The sequence below is a fragment of the Thunnus thynnus genome, chromosome 1 (genome assembly GCF_963924715.1).
Source record: "Thunnus thynnus chromosome 1, fThuThy2.1, whole genome shotgun sequence".
Lineage (NCBI taxonomy): Eukaryota > Metazoa > Chordata > Actinopteri > Scombriformes > Scombridae > Thunnus > Thunnus thynnus.
The window spans coordinates 17,540,325-17,558,519 of record NC_089517.1 but is presented as its reverse complement, the minus strand read 5'-3'; the positions used below and the strand labels follow the sequence as shown (position 1 = coordinate 17,558,519).

Genomic DNA, 18,195 nt, shown 5'->3' with positions numbered 1-18,195 from the left:
CTCCTATCAGTGGCAGTGTCATGTAGATTATCTCACGGCCTTCACAGATGTCACACCAGGTTGGCTCTGCTCTCAGTCCACAGTGTGCGCTGCTGAGGATCACCCTGCATTTACTCACACAGCCAAACGCACTGGCTTGCATACTGCTCGTGCATGCGGAGGGACACATACACGGGTAGAAGCATCCCTCTGGGTTAACCGTAGCTGGAGTCAGACCGTGTGCAGGAATATGCACGCATGTGTGGTGAGTGAACGTGAGAGATGTTTTGATAATGTTTGATGAGCACAGAGCTAATGTAATGTAATTTTTTGGAAAGTTATTGTTTAGCTGACTGTTTTTTTTATTTTCTAGGCTTGATATTTTATTGTGAGTGTTTGAGGTTAGCATGTTTTCATATTTTCAATTCATACTGGTCATGTCTAAATGTTTTGTTCTTCTGGAGGAAGATGAAAGATGTATTTTGAAGGTAGATGTTTATTGCAACACCAAAGGATATTTCTTTTTTGTTGATCATCTTCTGCACTGAACATGTACTACGAAAGGGGAACAGTCTGTTCTGTAGTCTGCTGGTTGAACTGTGCCAAGTTAAAGTCAGTGTTTTAATATTAACCAAACACGTGCATGAAGAGGAAGCTAGTATTTTGTCTGCTGACTGATTTGAATCATCTTATAGTCATTGTATCTGTGTTTTTTGATAATGGTAGTAAATTAGATACAGAGAAGGAGAATGGAAAATGTTTATAGCTTAGTACAACTAATGAATCAACTAATGACAGTGAAGAGAAAAAAAATCCATGTTGAACAGGTTGTATCTGATATTATTTCAAATGAACACATTTCAGAGGTAAGTTTTATAGGAGAATTCATGGATCTAATTTTAAAATGTCTCTTGACTCAATGGTTGGTTAGCACTGCTAACTTTCAGCAAGTTTTGCATGTTAGGCTGCCCACTTCTGTGATATAGAGAGGGCCAAATGCAGAGGACAAATCTCTTCACAGGAGATATTGAAGTAAAACTTAGTCTGTGTTTCTCACAGGCTGTACAGTCCTATAGGTTCTATATAATGCCTGCAGTTCAGAACTTCCATTGAAGGGATTTCAGTGTGAAATTCACCATTTAATCTTGTCTGTGCATAATATTGCGTGTCTAATAGGGAAATACAAAGAGGATTATTTTCATCCCCTTACTATTCCTGTTTTAAATGGTTTGAGACCAGGCTTACCACATAACATGTCAAGTATATTTTGAGACACCTGAATATTATCTGCAGTAATAATTTTCGTCAAAGTGGATTACATACCACTGAGTTTACGACAAAAACAATAAAATGGAGGTGAAAACAAATCACTGGAGTAACATCAAATGATTAACCAGCGATATTTTTAGATGTATTTTTATATCTCTACGTCCAGGGTTAAGTGCTGTGATTCAGATAGATTCTGGTGTAAAATGCTGTCGTCCTGCAGAGTCCTGGTATGTCATACTGTCTGACCTTCCCGCGGGACTGCTGCTCTTGCATATTACACACTGACTAACAGCATGACAACAGAACTAATCACAGCCTTGTAGCTGTGCTCTGCATAATGTTCCCTCTGATACACTCTGTAATTCAAGATATGCATGTTCCATTAGTTGGTCACAGGGGATGGACAGCAACGAGTCCATGTGCTCATTTTATTCTCTTGTATTTGTAATGTATAATACATTTGTTATATCTTGGAAATTTTAAATTTATAGGAGAATTACTGCCATATGTTCATATTTCTTACATATACTGTTTTTAGAACATTAATGTGATGTCAAAGAATAATATACTGTATCCAAAATGCCAGCCCCTCAGGAAGTAAGAAGTACTACAATTTAGCTAATTGTTTCTGAAAATGTTTCCCTGTTTCAAGGGTTGAAGATATTACTCAACTCTAAAAGCTGATCCTTTTATGTGAAGATTGTCAGTCAGACAGAGCAAGTTAAGGGTCGCTGTTTTGGTCTTCAACACAAAAAAATCACTCCAGTTGCCTTTAACTTACAGTAGTACGTACAGGTGTTTTTATTCATTATTCTCAGTTCGAACATGAAAATAATCAAATTAGAAGCATTTTTTTGTTGGATGCATTTATCTCTACATTCTTAGCTAGTGTGTGTACCCAACTGCAGTAAACAGTTGGGTACACACAGGCTTTTAAAACTATTTGGTTTTAAAAGCCTGTGATAACGGTAAAAATATCTGAATAAGCCAGGCCTCTTCATCTTTGGCTCAGCTTAGCGATTCATAATATCCATGATAGCAGAAGCTAACTGGCTTGACAGTTGAGTATGAACAGTCGTGCAGTGCTGAAGTGTTTTTTTGACTCTGCGTTCCCTGGTGTTGTTGTCCCAGCAGTGTTGCTTCCATATGCTATTTACTGTACATGTCACATGGTTAGGCCAGTGGCACTAGTTCAACTGAGGGGGCCCCAGGTGATACAAGAGCTGTAGGCAAACAGAGGCAGATAACATCTCTTAGTGGAGCAGCAAAAGCAAATACAACATGAAGACTCTGAATTTTAATTTGCTATTCTCTGTTTTGTTGATATATTTTGGGTTTCTTTTTGGTGGGGGTTGCCTTTATTAAGCAGTATTAAGCAGTCAATTATAAAAAAAAGAGACAGGATCCAGATGCATTACATGCAACAAACATTAGAGCTGAATTTGAACCTAGGATGTCCAAGTTGCATAGTATGAGCCTCAGCCAGCTGAGGCACCACAACTTCCTGTTGGTATTTATTTGTGATGCCACCAGTATATAGCAATACCAAGAGTAAAACACGGAGTAATTTAACAAATGGTGCAGCATAAGGACACATATCATTTTGCTTTTGCCCTTATAGTGGATAGGACCTCAATTTTTTCTGCTATAGAATAGATTAACTCACTTTGTATTTCATTTATTCCATCACATTTCTCCATATGTGTAGATTAAGGTAAGAATGAATACGTTCCTATTTGTCCCTATCTCTTAAGAACACAAAAATATCCTTACCAGCATTTTGGCTTGTAGTCTAGTCAAGCCTGAAAGAGATTTTCATTTGGGTTCAATCCCACTGTTGTTGTTGCTATAGACAAGCTCACAGTCAGCGTGCGCTGTGGAATGAGCTCATTGTGCATGAATACAGTGGCTCAACATCAACTCTCCATTCATCCTCATTGTAACTTCAATTTATATTCTATATAGTGAGCAAATGTAACCACAATGATGGAGACAAAATGTTTTAAAAGCAGGTCATTAGGTTGTAATTATTAGAGCAACAGACAAATGAATTGACTGAGCCGATACTTTATATAGATTGATATTCACTTATTGCAGATATATTGGTGTTGCCATTGATGTTGGCCAATAAGTAACAAGAAATTGAAGTACAGACATGCCAGAGATATGTTTGACGTAGTTTAGAAACAGTGTCACCATTACATAGTTTTTTTTCAACTTCCCGCTCTCTATCTTCTGCTCAGTATATTCTGTGGTCGAAATGATTTTAAAAAAATTAATGGGATCTCTATCCAAATAGTTTGCTCAGGTTCATGAAGAAAAGCTAATATTGGATTATACATCATTATCATTTTTTTAAAATCTCAAATATTGATGTCAAAAATTTCAAAAATCCAGTATCGGTTGGGCTATAATCTTAAAGTGGTTATAATCCAAGACAATATTATTAGGTGCTATTTATTAACATAGTCTTATTTCATTATAAACTTCCATGTGCTATTAGATGGTAATGGTATTGTCCAAGTTTCAGTCAGGGAAGGGGATAACTCATCGTATGTTGTACCTTTTTTTTAAGTTGGAAAAAAGTAACAAAGGCTTTTATTTGTATATTTTTTACATATTGTTCAATAAACCCTTCCTTTTTACACCCTTCTCACCATTAATCATTTACCTGTCTCCTTAACATATCCTCCTCCACGCTTGTTTCCCTACCGACTTTGAAACCAAACCTAACCCTTACATCTCTCTGTCCAGCGTGCCAGATGGGTCCGGATGTGCACATTCTGTCTCTCCTCACGTGTGAGCTCACAGGAACTGTCTATATGCTGTAAAATAGGACACTGTAAATCCCTGCCCACCGCCCAGTTCAGTCCTGACCCAGCTCAGGCCCCTGTAGTGCCCACTACGAGAGAGAGGTGGCTTAGACTGGCTTTTAGGCCCGCTCCCTTTCTGCTGAGTTCATCAGGCTGGTCCTTTGAGCAGGGAGCCAGCCCTACTGCCTTGTGGCTCTTTCTTTCTTTTCAGGCGACAAATGTGCTAAAACAGCACTCCGTAATCACTTGGCATTAGAGGCCGTTGTGTTGGGCATTAGTGGTTAGAATTGACCAGTGGGACGTTATAAAAATGAGTCTGACAAGAGAACACCAAAGCTGATGAGTCTGGATCCTGGCACTGGACGGCTAGAGGATTAGTCAGCTAACACACTGGCTGGGGCTTCTGCAGGGTCGGGTCCCATCGCATCTCATCACCACCAGGCTTGAAGCGGCCCCTGTGGCTGCCGTGTCTCCATCCGCCTCTCTGGCTGGCTGGCTGGCTCTGGTTACCATCCTCCACCACTTCTCCTTCCTCTGTTCTACCAAAAACACAACATCATCTCCGCTTGTAGGGTCGTGCCTTTCATGGGAGGAGCGTAATGATGTCATACACTTAATCAGAACAGGTCAAGTGGCTGTGAAGAGCCTTGATTCAGTGGAGGTCACTCACTGATTGCATGAAATCTCAGATGCTGTTTCTTTTCTTATACACAGAGGAAGATAGTGTGTAGTCTAGGCTATTTCAGTTGTTACAGGTCAGAAGGCTTATCAAATAAATATAAATATCTACATATTTTCAACACAAAGTCCAGCTGCATACACTTAACCTATCAGCTGAAAGTGTCTCTCTATCTCTTGTATCATGTGTAGCATTGCAAAAGCTGAGTTGAATGGAGAGAGAGAGCACAAGGGATGTTTTCACTCATTGACCCTTCTCTGACTTTATCTCTGATAGTATCCGCCAATAAGCACAACCAGTTACCAGAAATCGATTACCCTCATTATCACAGAAACATTAGATCACATTTGCTGCACATCAACTAAACACTGCAGTGGAGTTTGGACTTAATTCAGTTGACTTTTACAGAATTGCAGCCACTTTTTGTCTGACAGACACTTCTCAGCCTGAACTGTTCCACCTCTCCTCTCCCAACCCCCTGCGTAGAGTGCCTGGGCCTGTTTCTCTGGAAGCTCCTGCTGTTTCCACTCCTTTGCTCAGTAAGAGCAGCTTCATACTGTTGGAATGTAGCAGTAACAGGCAGTACCATGGAAAGAGTCACTGACAGGGGGGGGTGGATGCACGTCCTTTATTCAGGCCAATGCTGAGTTCACTGGACTCGAAACATTCTCTCATTCATTACAACTTTGTGGTACAATATAGTGTAGTTTAGCTCAATCCGTCTCTCCACACGTTCTCCTGCTCTCTTCTCTTTGGCTGCCTCCCTCTTCTCCATTTCCAGTCACACTCAACTTTTCTTTCCTTTCATTTTCTTCACCTCACTATTAACTCTCCCTTTCTCTCCTCTTATCAACTCTCATCTTTTAAATTACTCTCTTCTCCCTCTTTCTTCATCCAAGCTGGCGCCTCTTTCCTTCTCCGTTTTCGATTCTTCCCCCTTAAAGGATAGGTTCAGTGTTTTTCAAGTCTTTCTTAAAATGATGGGAAATGATGTAAGTGATGGGGGACAAAATCCATAGTCAAGTGTTTTGATTAAAAATGTATTTAAAAGTTTATCCAAAGATAATATGAGGCTTCAGCAGTCTGAGTTAGTCAAATAATGTGGATATCTACCACAGTCACAGTCTTTTTAGTTGAAAATTCCCTCTTTGTCTTGCTGTGGTGGAAGTATGGTAACAAATAGAGGGAATTTGGCACTAAAAAGACAGTAACTTTGAAAGATTTTGACTAATTTGGACAGTTGAGGTGTCAATGTTCATTTGGGCACCTGACTATTACTTTTAGGACAGCCTTGAATAATAGGTTACTTATACTTTAATCCTTCTCTTTCACTCTTTTTCCCCACTTCTGTTTTCATCACTCTTCCTCCCCTTAGCCACCTCTCCCCTCTTCTTCTCTCTTTTTCTTTCCTTTGTATCCCTCTTGTCTTTTCTGTCTTTACTGTTATATTCATCTGTCCTATCCTTTTTTTTCCATCCTCTTCTCCTCCTTTTTTTTATCCTTTGCTCTTGTCACTGCTCTTGTCACTTCGGTGCCAAAAGACTGACCTCCCTAATGTGCTTCCCACAGCATCGTACTGTGGTGGATATAAACAGCTGACAGATGCAGTTATTTTGTAGCTGTTCTGATTTTTACATCTGCATTTTGGGGTTTTTGGACCTGCTTCAAATTGTGGCATTCTGCAAAATATTCATATGTGTTCATGAGTTTCTAATTTTATCTATTGTAATTAGGACTGACATGATGTTATATTCAAAACTATACACTCTACTGTAACATGGCATCCTTATTATTCAGTTATCTCAGCTAGAACTCCACACTGTTCAACAAACAGAAAACATGTAACACTTCCATGAAAAACTCTGTGTCTTCTCTCATTATTACAAGTAACAATATGAGAACAAAATGCACTCAAAGCAGTTTGTATCTTTAGCTTTGTTTTGTAATTGGGGCAGTTTGAATACTAAAAACTCTTTATTTTGAGGAGAGGAGATTGAAGTTTTAGAAAATACAAAAAATATCTTGCCTTGAATCCAGGTTATAAACATCCAACCACAAACAATGTTTTGGTTTATTTGAACCAAGTTTGATATCACTTTCACACAAAAACCCCTGTATTTAATGGAGGACAATGAACTCACATTCCACTCACAGTCATACCAAAGTGTTAGTCATGAGTAACTTTCATTACATACCTTTAGTTTCATAGACATCACTGCTGAACCATGCAGACATACCAGACAAAAAGGTTGATGTCACTGCAGTGTTTATACATGAGACAGTAGAGTTCAACTGGTGTAACTTTATAGGCTTTCTTTCGGTCACCTCATGAAATGTTAATGCTAGTGATGTTAAACAGTCAGTGTGAATGAGTCAACACGTGTTGATCCCTTCACACTAACCATGAGTCTCAAAGGGGTGTTTAAACATGCCAGAACACACACTCACACACTGACACCATTCTCCTCGGGTACTGAGTTTTGTAGCATTCAGTGAACGGTGAATGTTCTTGTTTATCACAGTGACATCGTCCTCCTTAGACATGACCTTACTCCTTTACCTTTGAAAATATATTATGTACATATACTACTCTAATAACCTTGCAAATTTATCTCCAGGTGAAATATTCACTACAATAAACCCTCACACAAGCAGAAGGAATTACAATCAGTACAAGATGGAATGAGCCTTTTCTTCTCTAAACTAAAGGCTGCTTTCCTCCTAAGTCCACACTAATGTTGCTAAATTTGAAAACACATATTATTCAAATGTAGGTCTGACATTGTACTGTTGACAGGATAATCAGAAGTTTTTGAAAATCTCCTCCTAAACAAAAAAATGCGCTCCCACATACACGCAAAAGAAATCTTCACTCTGACAGAAGTTAACTGTGTTCCTGGAACATGGCATGGCCTGAAAGCTGCAGTTGCTCCCTGTATTAAACTTATAAATCTTTACTCTTCCTTGAAATTCAATTACATGCCACTTACAGTATGTGTCAAATGGCACCTCGGAGCCTGCTGCTCGCTGTCGACACTGTAACTTGAGCTGCAGCTGTTGGACTGACCGAGACATAATTCTGTCTCTCAGTTTAAGTGGGGCAGCTTAGGAGCCCTTGTGTCTATTGCCTATTTATTAAGCTGGAGATTCACACCATGCTCTGCCATTTAGGCGCTGGCCCAGATACATATTAGCACTTGCACATGCACAAAATGAATGCCCTTTAAATGGTTCTATAATCTTCTCACCCGTTTAATTGGGCCTCTCTATCATACAGTGCAATCACAAAGTGTTTGGACATTAATGTTTTTTAATTGTTTTGGATCTACTATTGATTGCATTTGAAATGAAATAATGACTATGAAGTTGAGGTGAGTTTTAGCTTTAAGGGTGGTCCAATCCATGAGTGTGGGACTCATACTGTAGCCCAGTTTCACAGTTTTAGAAAATGCAGCAAAACAGTAATCCTTCACATGCACACATAAGGCAACCATGGAGATTTTTATGGCCATAAAAACCCTCAATCCTACTGAACATGTGTTTCATTGCTCAAGACCAGACTGAAAACAGAAAGTCTCTGAAACACACAAAAAGTGAAGATGGCTTCAGTACTGGCCTGGCAGAGCAACACCAGGGAACATAATACTAATTGTCTTCTGATGCCTGTCAGTAAGTGCAAATGATTTGCAGCCAAATAATAAATCTTGTGACTTTATTTCAGTTTATTTGTTATGTTAATGTTAATTTGTCCAATTACTATCTATCCCAAAAATAGCTGGACTTGAACGATGTATAAAAAGGGCTACATTTTTCTTTCATCTGATGTGGACCCTCAAAGCTAGCCTTCAGGTATTGAACCTCATTATCATTGTCTTATTTTAAATGTCCAAAACCTCTTCCTGTCCAAGTACCCTCTGACTGTACTATATTTCTATTTATGTCCACAACTATGGGAACTACAGAGCGAGGTTGTGATTCCTAGCAATTTTAAAAGATTCAAGGTTTCATCAGTGAGCTTGTATAGATTCTGTTTCTACACTGTTATTATAGCCTAAGGTGGACATTTACTACAAGTGCTGCCAGACAGTTTAACTGCTGCTTTTATTACACCCTCTCTTTCTCTGTCTGAGGTGACACATAAACCTGTTAGAAGTAACAGCACAGCGTAATTGCTGCATATTTGTGTAGGTGTGTGTCTGTGTGTGTGCATGTGCTGCAGATGCTATTTGCTAATTTGTGTTATTGCCACTGGAAGGAAGGTTTTGTTCTGTTTCTGTTTTTGTTAGTTGGACCTGGTGCCTCAAGAGTGAATTTTCTGCGTTGAGGTACCTCTGTGCACAAGTGCATGGGCTACGTCTATAGTACTGCATGAATGGCGATTGGTCTTCTTGGGATGCTTTTGTTTTTTCCTCTCTTGTACTTCTTTATAGTGATGACAGCACAGGGCAGGTTGAATAAAGACCATGCTAGATAAATTATGTATTACAGTGAAAACAGTGAAAACAAGGCACTGACAAATGACATGGACTTATGAAGCAAAATGCACAAAAACATTGTGATACATTCTCTTGAAAAAAATTATTCTAGTTGCACAAGTATCATCCATACAAATGGCTTCAAAGATTTTCAAGGCATTTCTACAACAAGGCATTGTAGGTGGTTGTAGCACTTGCTTGTTACGGGTAGCAAATGTTTCATGTGAGTGCCACTTTGGCCATTTGCCGTCTCCTTGTTTTTTTTTGTCCATGTGGTGAGGCTCTCAGTGATATGTGCATCATATGCCGCATTGCCACACTGTTGGTTTGAGTTCAGTTTTCTTCTAGGTTCAGGTGATGTTAGGAGTGTTTGTATAGCCACACAAATAAACGATTAAATTACATTTAGGGCGTACATTTATGTAGTCCAACCATCACAGTGTAAAACTTAGCCAAGAAAAACAGCTTGCAGGTATCCTTTGCATGCTATTTAACATGTGATTATGAATATCTGATTATATGAGAAGACTTGTGTGATTAGACGGCTGTTAGTTTACACAGATCACTTTTCCTCAGATTTCCACTGTATTACATCAACCAACTTCCCGTCGCTTGACTTCCTTGAATTTGGCCTCTTTATTGACCCCATGAGTACACTCATGTTTTACAAAACCAACTAAGTATTGTTAATCTGATTATAGGGAAGCAGTAAAGAGACATTTACAGTTTCTAGTTTTTAATAAAAAAGACTGTAGGAGCATTTTATATGAGCACTGTTTTGAATTACTGTAGAATTTCTGAACTTGTTACTACTTTTGTAAATAAAAGATTATCTTTTCTTGCGAAGACTGAACTATGAAACATCATGTTAGATTACACATTACCATCATTCTAACCGGGCCAGAGGCAGCACCAAAATAAAAGACGTAAAAACGTGTAAAAGACTTGATATTATATACTATATTATATATCCTTAAAATGTCTATCTACTTATCCCCAGTTTCCCACATTGTCAAACTGCTTACATGTGCAGTAAGGCAACCTAGCAGGTTGGAAAAATCTTGTAGTGTGTCAGCAAAAATATTTTCATGCACCCACCTGTCACTTAGTGCACCTTGGTGTAATTGCACCATCCTGGGTGCAGCCTGGGTGCAAGTTATTTAACACATCTCTGCGACAATAACAGAACTTGTGTTCCTCTTCCTTACACCTGAAACACCCCCAGTATCTGTTTTTGTGGCCAATACCTAACATTTTTTTTGTAATGGCTAATTGTTTTCGATCTGGTTTGTGTAGAATTGCTAGATTTTGATGCCAGTCTTAGAAAGGGGACAGTTATCATTGGAAAAAGAACATGATTATTCATAAAGTGTGATATGAAACCTTTGAGAACAGTCTGTTCTTCGTCTCTGTGCCTTGTGTTGGAGAACACAGCACAGACACATTGTAATGACTTTGATAAATTTATCATGAATGAAACTGGGCAGTAAGAAATTGCTGATTTAATTTTCAGTAGCATTGTATGCAAACAGCCCAACAATGAAGGGAAAAGGTCGAATTGTTTGTCTTCAAGTATTTACCAGCAAACACACACACGTGCATGCACACGCACACACGCACCCACACACACATTAGATTGAGTTGAATGCCTTATGGATTGTTCCTTTGGATTTGTAATATTTTTAATTTACAGTCTCATTCAGTGGCAAACAATAGGGTCGTCACGTGGATGGAAAGCATGATGTAATGGCTAATTTTTCCTCACAAGGTTTATACGGTATATTGACTGTCAACGTGTGTGGGTCTCTGCACAAAAAATAAATTCAATATTCAAGCTGGTTCAAGGGAGGAAAATCACAACAGCTGCTTGTTTTCTGTATTGAGAAATAATCACAGAAATAAGAAAGTGTTGGAATTTCAAGTAGACCTGCTGTGGTGCTCTGCGACTTCGGCCTTTACTTGTTAAGCTACTTGAGGTACTGCTGAGAAGCAGAGTGGAGTTCAACCAGGTTCACTGCAGCGTAGTCGCTCTTCTCTGACTATAAAAGGCTCAGCAACCCTTATCTGTTGAGAAGAGAAAGAGCAAAAGAGAGAGAGAGAGAAGAGAAAAAGGAAAATGAGAGATTTTTTTGGTTGGTTGATCACAGGCCACCTCTTGGAGTAAATGTCTTCAGAAGATTAAAAGTAGCCTGGTTCTTTGTCACTGACTGAAGACCCACCATGGTAAATTTAGTGCTGCAAAAGCTTGAAGTTTTGTTCATCACAAAAACTAAGTGTAAGTCACTCAAAATAACAGCACTTCAGATTGCTCTTAAGCTAATTTTGCTTCTGTGGTTGTGAATGAATTAGGGAAGAACAAAACTGACAATAGCAGGATTATTAACATTGATGATAAGAAATGACTTTTAACTGTGAAAATCCTCATATTATTTTCATATAGTAAGTGCTGTTTCTGGAGCTCTCTTTAAGACTATATATCCTTTGATACGCTTGCAATCAAATGCAGTTGACTTGTGATAGCAAAATATATAATACCATTCTTCTTTTGTAGTTATGAAAACATGTAGAAGAGTGTGTGGATTCAGTGAAACAATGAAAGAAAAATTGTGCAAAGCAAGGCTTTAGACTGACAGTGGTCCATTTAGTAATTAGGAAATTTTGTTTTTGTATACATAAACCTCTTTATTTAATCCATAATTATGTTGGTTATGCTGTAACTCTGCTGCTCAACAGCTCACCTGCACAGCGCTCCTGGAAACTGGCATGCTTACTGTATGATGTGAGAGGATGTGCTTGATAATTCGCCTGCGCCGTCTCTGAATATGGAAAAGAGTGACTGCATGACTGGAAACAGTTGACAGGTTTAGTGGAAGATCAGGTTTTAAAGTCTCTCCCGGCGGATGGAGTCCTGAGTTATTATTGTAAGAATGTATTTGTACATCGCTCGCCCTGCTGCCCATGTTTGCTTCTTAGAAAACCCTTTCTGATGTAAAGCAGCAGGCAGGGAGTGTGTTTGCACAGCCGATAGTTAAGCTGATACGGGGAAGGTAAGGTGTAGGTTAAAAGCTTTGGCCGTTTTTTTTATGCTATAAGTTGAATGGTTCTTTTGTTCTGCCTTTTAGCAGTTTTTTTATAGTGGAACATAGGTATACGTTTTTATCTATGGTTTTATTTTATGGATGCTTATTTCCTATGTTCTGTAATCAGCGTTGGTTGATTAAGATGGTAACATCATAATTTCTGTGATTTTATGGATGAATAAATTGTAACTTGAACCATGTCTGGGGCTTATTACATGTTAAGTCTGTGTTTCTTAAAATCCTGAAACCAGATGTGTGTTTACTATTTGAGTCACACACAAAAGCCTGAACAATATTGACCTGGAAGGAAAGGGGGGTGAATTTGAGAGATGCCTGGTAATCCTGTCATATGATACTAATCTGGTCACAAACAGTTGGCCTCGTAAGCAGAGATGTGACATTTGTATACTGATTATTACACAACAACCTGTCCCTTTGTAGCTTTTACTGAGAAGATTAATATGCTTAAATAGGTTCTGTAACTATTTAAACAACCTACAAAAATCCTTTATGCATGTTTACATGCCAAAAAACCCTGTAGACGAATGCCTTCTCTCTGTAGCCATAGTTTACCTACAGTAATTCGGCATGGACTGATAGAGACCTCCAGTTTCATCCCATGTCTCCAGAAGGTTTCTATTAGTATGTAGAAACAAAGAGCCTCTGCTGGACCTGCAGGACAGCCTTGAGTCAACAGGGCACCGGAGGGATCACACAGCCTCTCACAGACACCAAACTCAAGACAGATGAAGACAAGGAAACAACATCTGCTTAAAGAACTTTCACCAACGCAAGTCAGCCACTTCACACCAAACCTCATGTTCTTCTCTGTTCATTACCACGTGGCTGTACTATATGTTTGCTTACGTGAACACCTGTATGCGCATAAACAGCCAGCTTTACAATTTGTAGGTTGTGCACTTTATGCTGTTTCACTCTACATTAGCCTTATCGCTGCAGGAGAAGCTGGGTTGAGTGAACCCTGTGATGTGCTCCAACCAAATGTGGGCCTGCATGTTCGCCTTTGTTTTCCATGTGCCTGCTCTTCCATGAGCGCACCTGAGCTTTGAAGCTGCCCGTTGCCCGAAAGAGAAGCATCTCTGTTCTTGTGTATGTGTGTGGTTATGTGTGTGTGTGTGTCAGGGGAAAAGAGAGAAAGAGAGAGAGAGAGAGAGAGAGAGAGAGAGAGATGGGAGCAGGGATGTAAGCACATAAGACAAAGATAGCTTTGATCACATTGGGGTGTCACTAATGTCTTGCTCCTCTCTGTCAGACCATCTGAGGCACAATCACAGGTGTGGATGAGAGCGAGAGGCGAGCAGCAGAGGAAGGCTTCTGTTTATTGTCATTTTTAAAGTTGATTGGAGATATTTTTTAGCTCCAGTTTGATTATTTTCATTGAAAATTACTTAGTTGACAAGTGAGCGATCATGTTAAACATCCTGCTGTCCGCACTGATCGATCCTGACAGGCGTTTGAGGAGCTTCAGAAGGAGCGAGCGACTTGCGTCTATACTCGTATGTATCATCCATGTGGCATGTTTAACATCAGTGTTTCTGTTTTAAACTTAATTGCATTTTTCCCATGCATTGTTTTTTTTCCCCGAGCGATTGGTAGAACAATACACTGTGTTTCAATGAAGAAAATGTGTATTAGTTTATTGAAGAATGGAAATGTGTGTGTGGTTCCCTGGCTGAAGTATGGCTGCAGGTTTTGAGTCGTTCATCTGTCTTGATCCTCTTCTCGGCATGACCCGGCCTTTCTGGAGGTCATCCTCTGTTAGCAACCCTCAGGACATGTCTGCTACTCATGACTGGCGGTATTTTAGCCTTGTAGGATTATGTCTGGTGGGAATTAACCTCTAGACCACCTACACTGCTGCAGAGCCCTCCTCTCAGTTGAGCAAAAAAAAAGATACAAAGGAAGTAATCATTGAAGAAGCTAGATTGAGGGAATGCGATTGTACAGTTTGTTTGGAAAAGATAGGGCGTGTCTGTAAGTTCATATGGTAACGGCTAACATTGACATTCACTGTAACAGTAGACATTGAAAAACTTTAATGTCACACAGCTTTGCCATTTTTGTGATTCCCTCCTATGGCCTACTTTTATATTGCAGATCGTGTTTTGCTAAAAACAGAAGTAAACTTTGAAACAATACAAGCAGAGATTACATCCTGTGGGTGGGGTCTGGTTTGGGAAGTCATAGGAACTTTACAGAATGGCTTTTGTGGTTTCCTGTGGGGTGACTTATCAACCACAAACACTTTCCCGATTTTCTCTGTGCTAAGAAAATCTTTTGATGTCGCTGAATTTGTTATTTTCTAAGCTACAAGAAGCACTACTCCAAAACAAACACTGAAAGGGCAAATGGTTGCCTAACATTATAAATATTCTGCTCACGTTGTTTGGCTTTGTGTCGCCCATTTTGCACATTTTGCGTTCAGTTTGATAGAGGAGGGCCAAAGCTTTTAACTGAATATATATTGTGATATTTTTTCCTCAAATTTGAGATTAAAGGCTACTGTAGTCCTTGTGTAACAGGCTAACATATAGCACTAACCATCACCACACAGTGAAAGTGAGCATTCAGCATCAGGAGGGACAGCGGCGTCGCTTCTCCTTATTGTATCCCGGACTGTTTATTCCATAACAGATAACAGGGGTGGACACTTTTTTAAACGCGACAGAAAAAGATACAAAACAAAAATTGAACAAAAGAGAAAGGCAATAATATATATTCGCGTAGATCCCAACAAAAATCCCTTATCTTTGGAGACTTCTCGGGACATAAGGGCAATGCCCCCGTTTTCCCAGTGTATTGCACCCCTACGAATGTGCAATGGTCCGCCCCGCACAGACACAGAGCCGAGAGCAGGGAGAGGTTTACTCAGCCTGCCATTGCTGTGCACCGTCCGAGTGATGCCTACTCTGCCCAACTTTTCATCCAGAGGTCAGCGAGGAAACGTTTAAAAGCAAGGTGGTTTAATTCCTGTTTTTTTTCCAACTCGAGTTTCTTCCATGACTCGGTACTCGACTGGACTAACGTTAACCTATCAGGCAACGAAGATAAGATAATGAACTTTGGACTTTCTACACGGCTTTTCGTGACATGTTTCCCGTCGTCCCGGATAAAATAAAATAACAACGTAGCCCGGCGTGGCGGCAGCTGGGCGAAAATTCAACTGGAAGGAAATAGCGCACTCACCCAAGTGATTATCAAAACCAAAACAGCAACTACTTTTAACCTGCCACTTTTGAAGCGGAATAGGAGTGTATAATGTCCTCCAAAGCTTCAAATAAGGTGGGTACCTGGCCGGATAAAATTCAAGTTTTTTTTTTGTTCAACAGTATTCGTGTTAACCTGAATCTCTAAAATAGGAAACGTGGTTAATTATACCGTAAGAGTGGCTGTAAAACTTTGTAACTCAGACTTTTGGTTGTAGTGATGGTGTGCTTAATGGTGGTGGTGTTTGTGTGTGTTGCTCAGGCGTTATTCTGTAAATCTATACCTAGTAACATAGCCTATATCTAGCCATGCTGTTTGTACTATACTAGTTTCTCAGTAATCTGACTTTTACTGACTGATAAGGCGCCACTGATAACACAAAAGTCACCCAGCTGTGCTTAGAAATGCAACCTGTTGATTTCAAGAGTCACTGTCATAATAGTTAATTAAAACAGTGGGAGGAAATCCCCATGATCTGAAAACTAACTGCCTCCAAGGCAAACATTCTGCCCTAATACAAGGAATCCAAACTTTTTCACAATGTCAGAGAGCCCAGAATAGATTAAACAAATTCCATTTGATCAGCTGCACTACTATGAAATCCCAGTTTGAGAATGTTTTTTGTTCTATTAAAGTTAACGTGTAACTCATGACAATGTGTAGTAGGGTGATGATAGTAACTCGGGAGAAACAGCCAGCCACCTGTCATCCAATGTGTGATCCTTATGCACAATTTTACTGTTTAAACAGTATGTAAATAGAATAACACTGAAATTTAAGTATTATCTATTTTTGTGGACCCCTTGGATTACATGTCTAGTCTCATTTCTGAAGACCCCTTTCAGGGAATGAATGGTTTAATGTATGGGTTGTTGTCACTTGCAACACGGTACCAGCTGTCTGTAGTTGCTGTCCATTCATCAGCTTAAAAACACCTGGATGAATATCTGTCAAGGCTGGCATATTTTCTAGTTTTATATCATATATTTTAGATAAGTCATCAGTGAAGCATTGGTGAAAATTTGGTCAAAACTGGGTCAGGTCAGGTGTTGACAGACAGCAGAACAGTCTTCAGAATATACTGTAAAGTTATACTGTACTATTAATATATTGTAAGGCTTTCATCAGTAGGTGACCTTTACATTTGCAAACATGCACCACGTGACTGTGTTGCTTTTTTAAGTGCATTAATTTTGTTATAAAAGCAACATTTTGCTAACATTGAATAGCAAAGGGTACTACAGAAGGTATTTTAAGTGGGTCAATCCTCTTATTAGACCTAAATATTTGTACACAGTGTGTTCAGTAGTCTATTCCAATGTTATTTTTTTTCAGTTTGACAAGCGAGGAATGTACTGTGGGCCTGACAGAGGTGATATTCAGGTTTGGTCGGTTGTTCCAGTTAAGCGAAACCAGCTCCATAATGTCCACTGGTGACGTTACGCTGTATATGACGGCTTGGTTCACGCCTTGACATAAAACTTACTACTTTATTATGCTTGAAGTTGATAATGAGCCAAGAGGTTATTATGCACTTATTATTCATACCAGTGTTACCCTTCAACTTCTTGTTATTCCTGATTTTCTAGGAAACGTTGCTTTGCATTGAAGGTGAAACTATTAAGATTGAGTGACAGTGTTAAATAGTTTTCAGTAATTGTAAACATAACACGCTGTGCTGTATCATGAGCAACTATGATCAGAACTTAAACTGATCACTGACAAAAAAGGGCTGGAAAAATATCAGAATCTTTTATCTTTTATTGACTATGTTTTGTCAAGCAGTGAGCTGCTATGGGCGCTAACTTTAGTAACTAAGACAGCACTTCCTATTGCTGCTTCAGAGTAAAATCTTTCTTACACTGTTTGTGAAAAATGTGCCCAGTTCTTCTTACTGGACACTTGTTAATCCAGTAAGAAGTGTTCTTTTTGCATTAATATGATTAATGAAAAATATTCTTTTTGTGATATTGATTTTTAACCATATCACTGAGCTCTAACCACTGCACTTTCTAGTAAAATGTTATGCCTAGTATGTTGTTCACGAGATATAACAATGAGTATTTGTTAACTTAGTGAGACAGACTTGCCCTAACTAAATTTTATGGTCCATCCTGCGTTGTCAGACACAATCTGTGAAACAAGTACAGCTTGCTTTCCTCTGTCTTAGCCCTCTCTTTCGATATCCACCTGATGAGTTGTAATAAACTGCCATAACACCAGCATGAGTCACTCAGCAATTAATACTCCAGGTGATCATAAACCTATAATAAAATGTCGAGGTATTATCTCCCAGGAATAGAGTAACATGTGGGTGTGTTGACTTCATGTCTCACAGGTCAATAATGGTATTATTGCACAATACTTTGTACTAATAGTATGCCACTGCCTTCAGTTTGTCATGATAGACGTAAACCACAAAATAATAATTTATGTTAATTGCTGTTTAGAGTATGATGTGTTTCTGTGTAGACAGAAAGGAGGAGATCTTTCCGTTTGGTGCCAGAGTTCCTGCTCTGGCACCACAGGGGGAGGAAAGGACAGCCTTGCTGGTTGCAACTGCTTCCAAAGTTGGTTGAAAACTTGCCTTGTTCCAGGCCTCTTAATCACAGTCCACATCTTAAATTTTCTCAAGCCATATATGAAGGTTTGGTATTACTGTCATGTATGGC

General features: G+C 39.2%; 1 protein-coding gene across 16 annotated transcripts in view; it reads left to right on the top strand.

Moving 5' to 3' along the window:
- The window catches only part of tjp1a (tight junction protein 1a), a 121,876-nt gene that overhangs the window by 54,787 nt on the left and 48,894 nt on the right, over positions 1-18,195 (top strand). The window contains exon 1 of one of the 16 annotated variants that reach the window (XM_067587801.1): positions 28-244. The exons of 14 other annotated variants lie outside the window; for them this stretch is intronic. In XM_067587801.1, the coding sequence (XP_067443902.1) occupies positions 230-244 (15 nt within the window). In that variant the 5' untranslated portion in view covers positions 28-229. Of the gene's footprint in view, positions 1-27; positions 245-15,181; positions 15,599-18,195 lie in introns of those variants that run through there. One more of the 16 variants, XM_067587783.1, reaches the window with a different exon arrangement.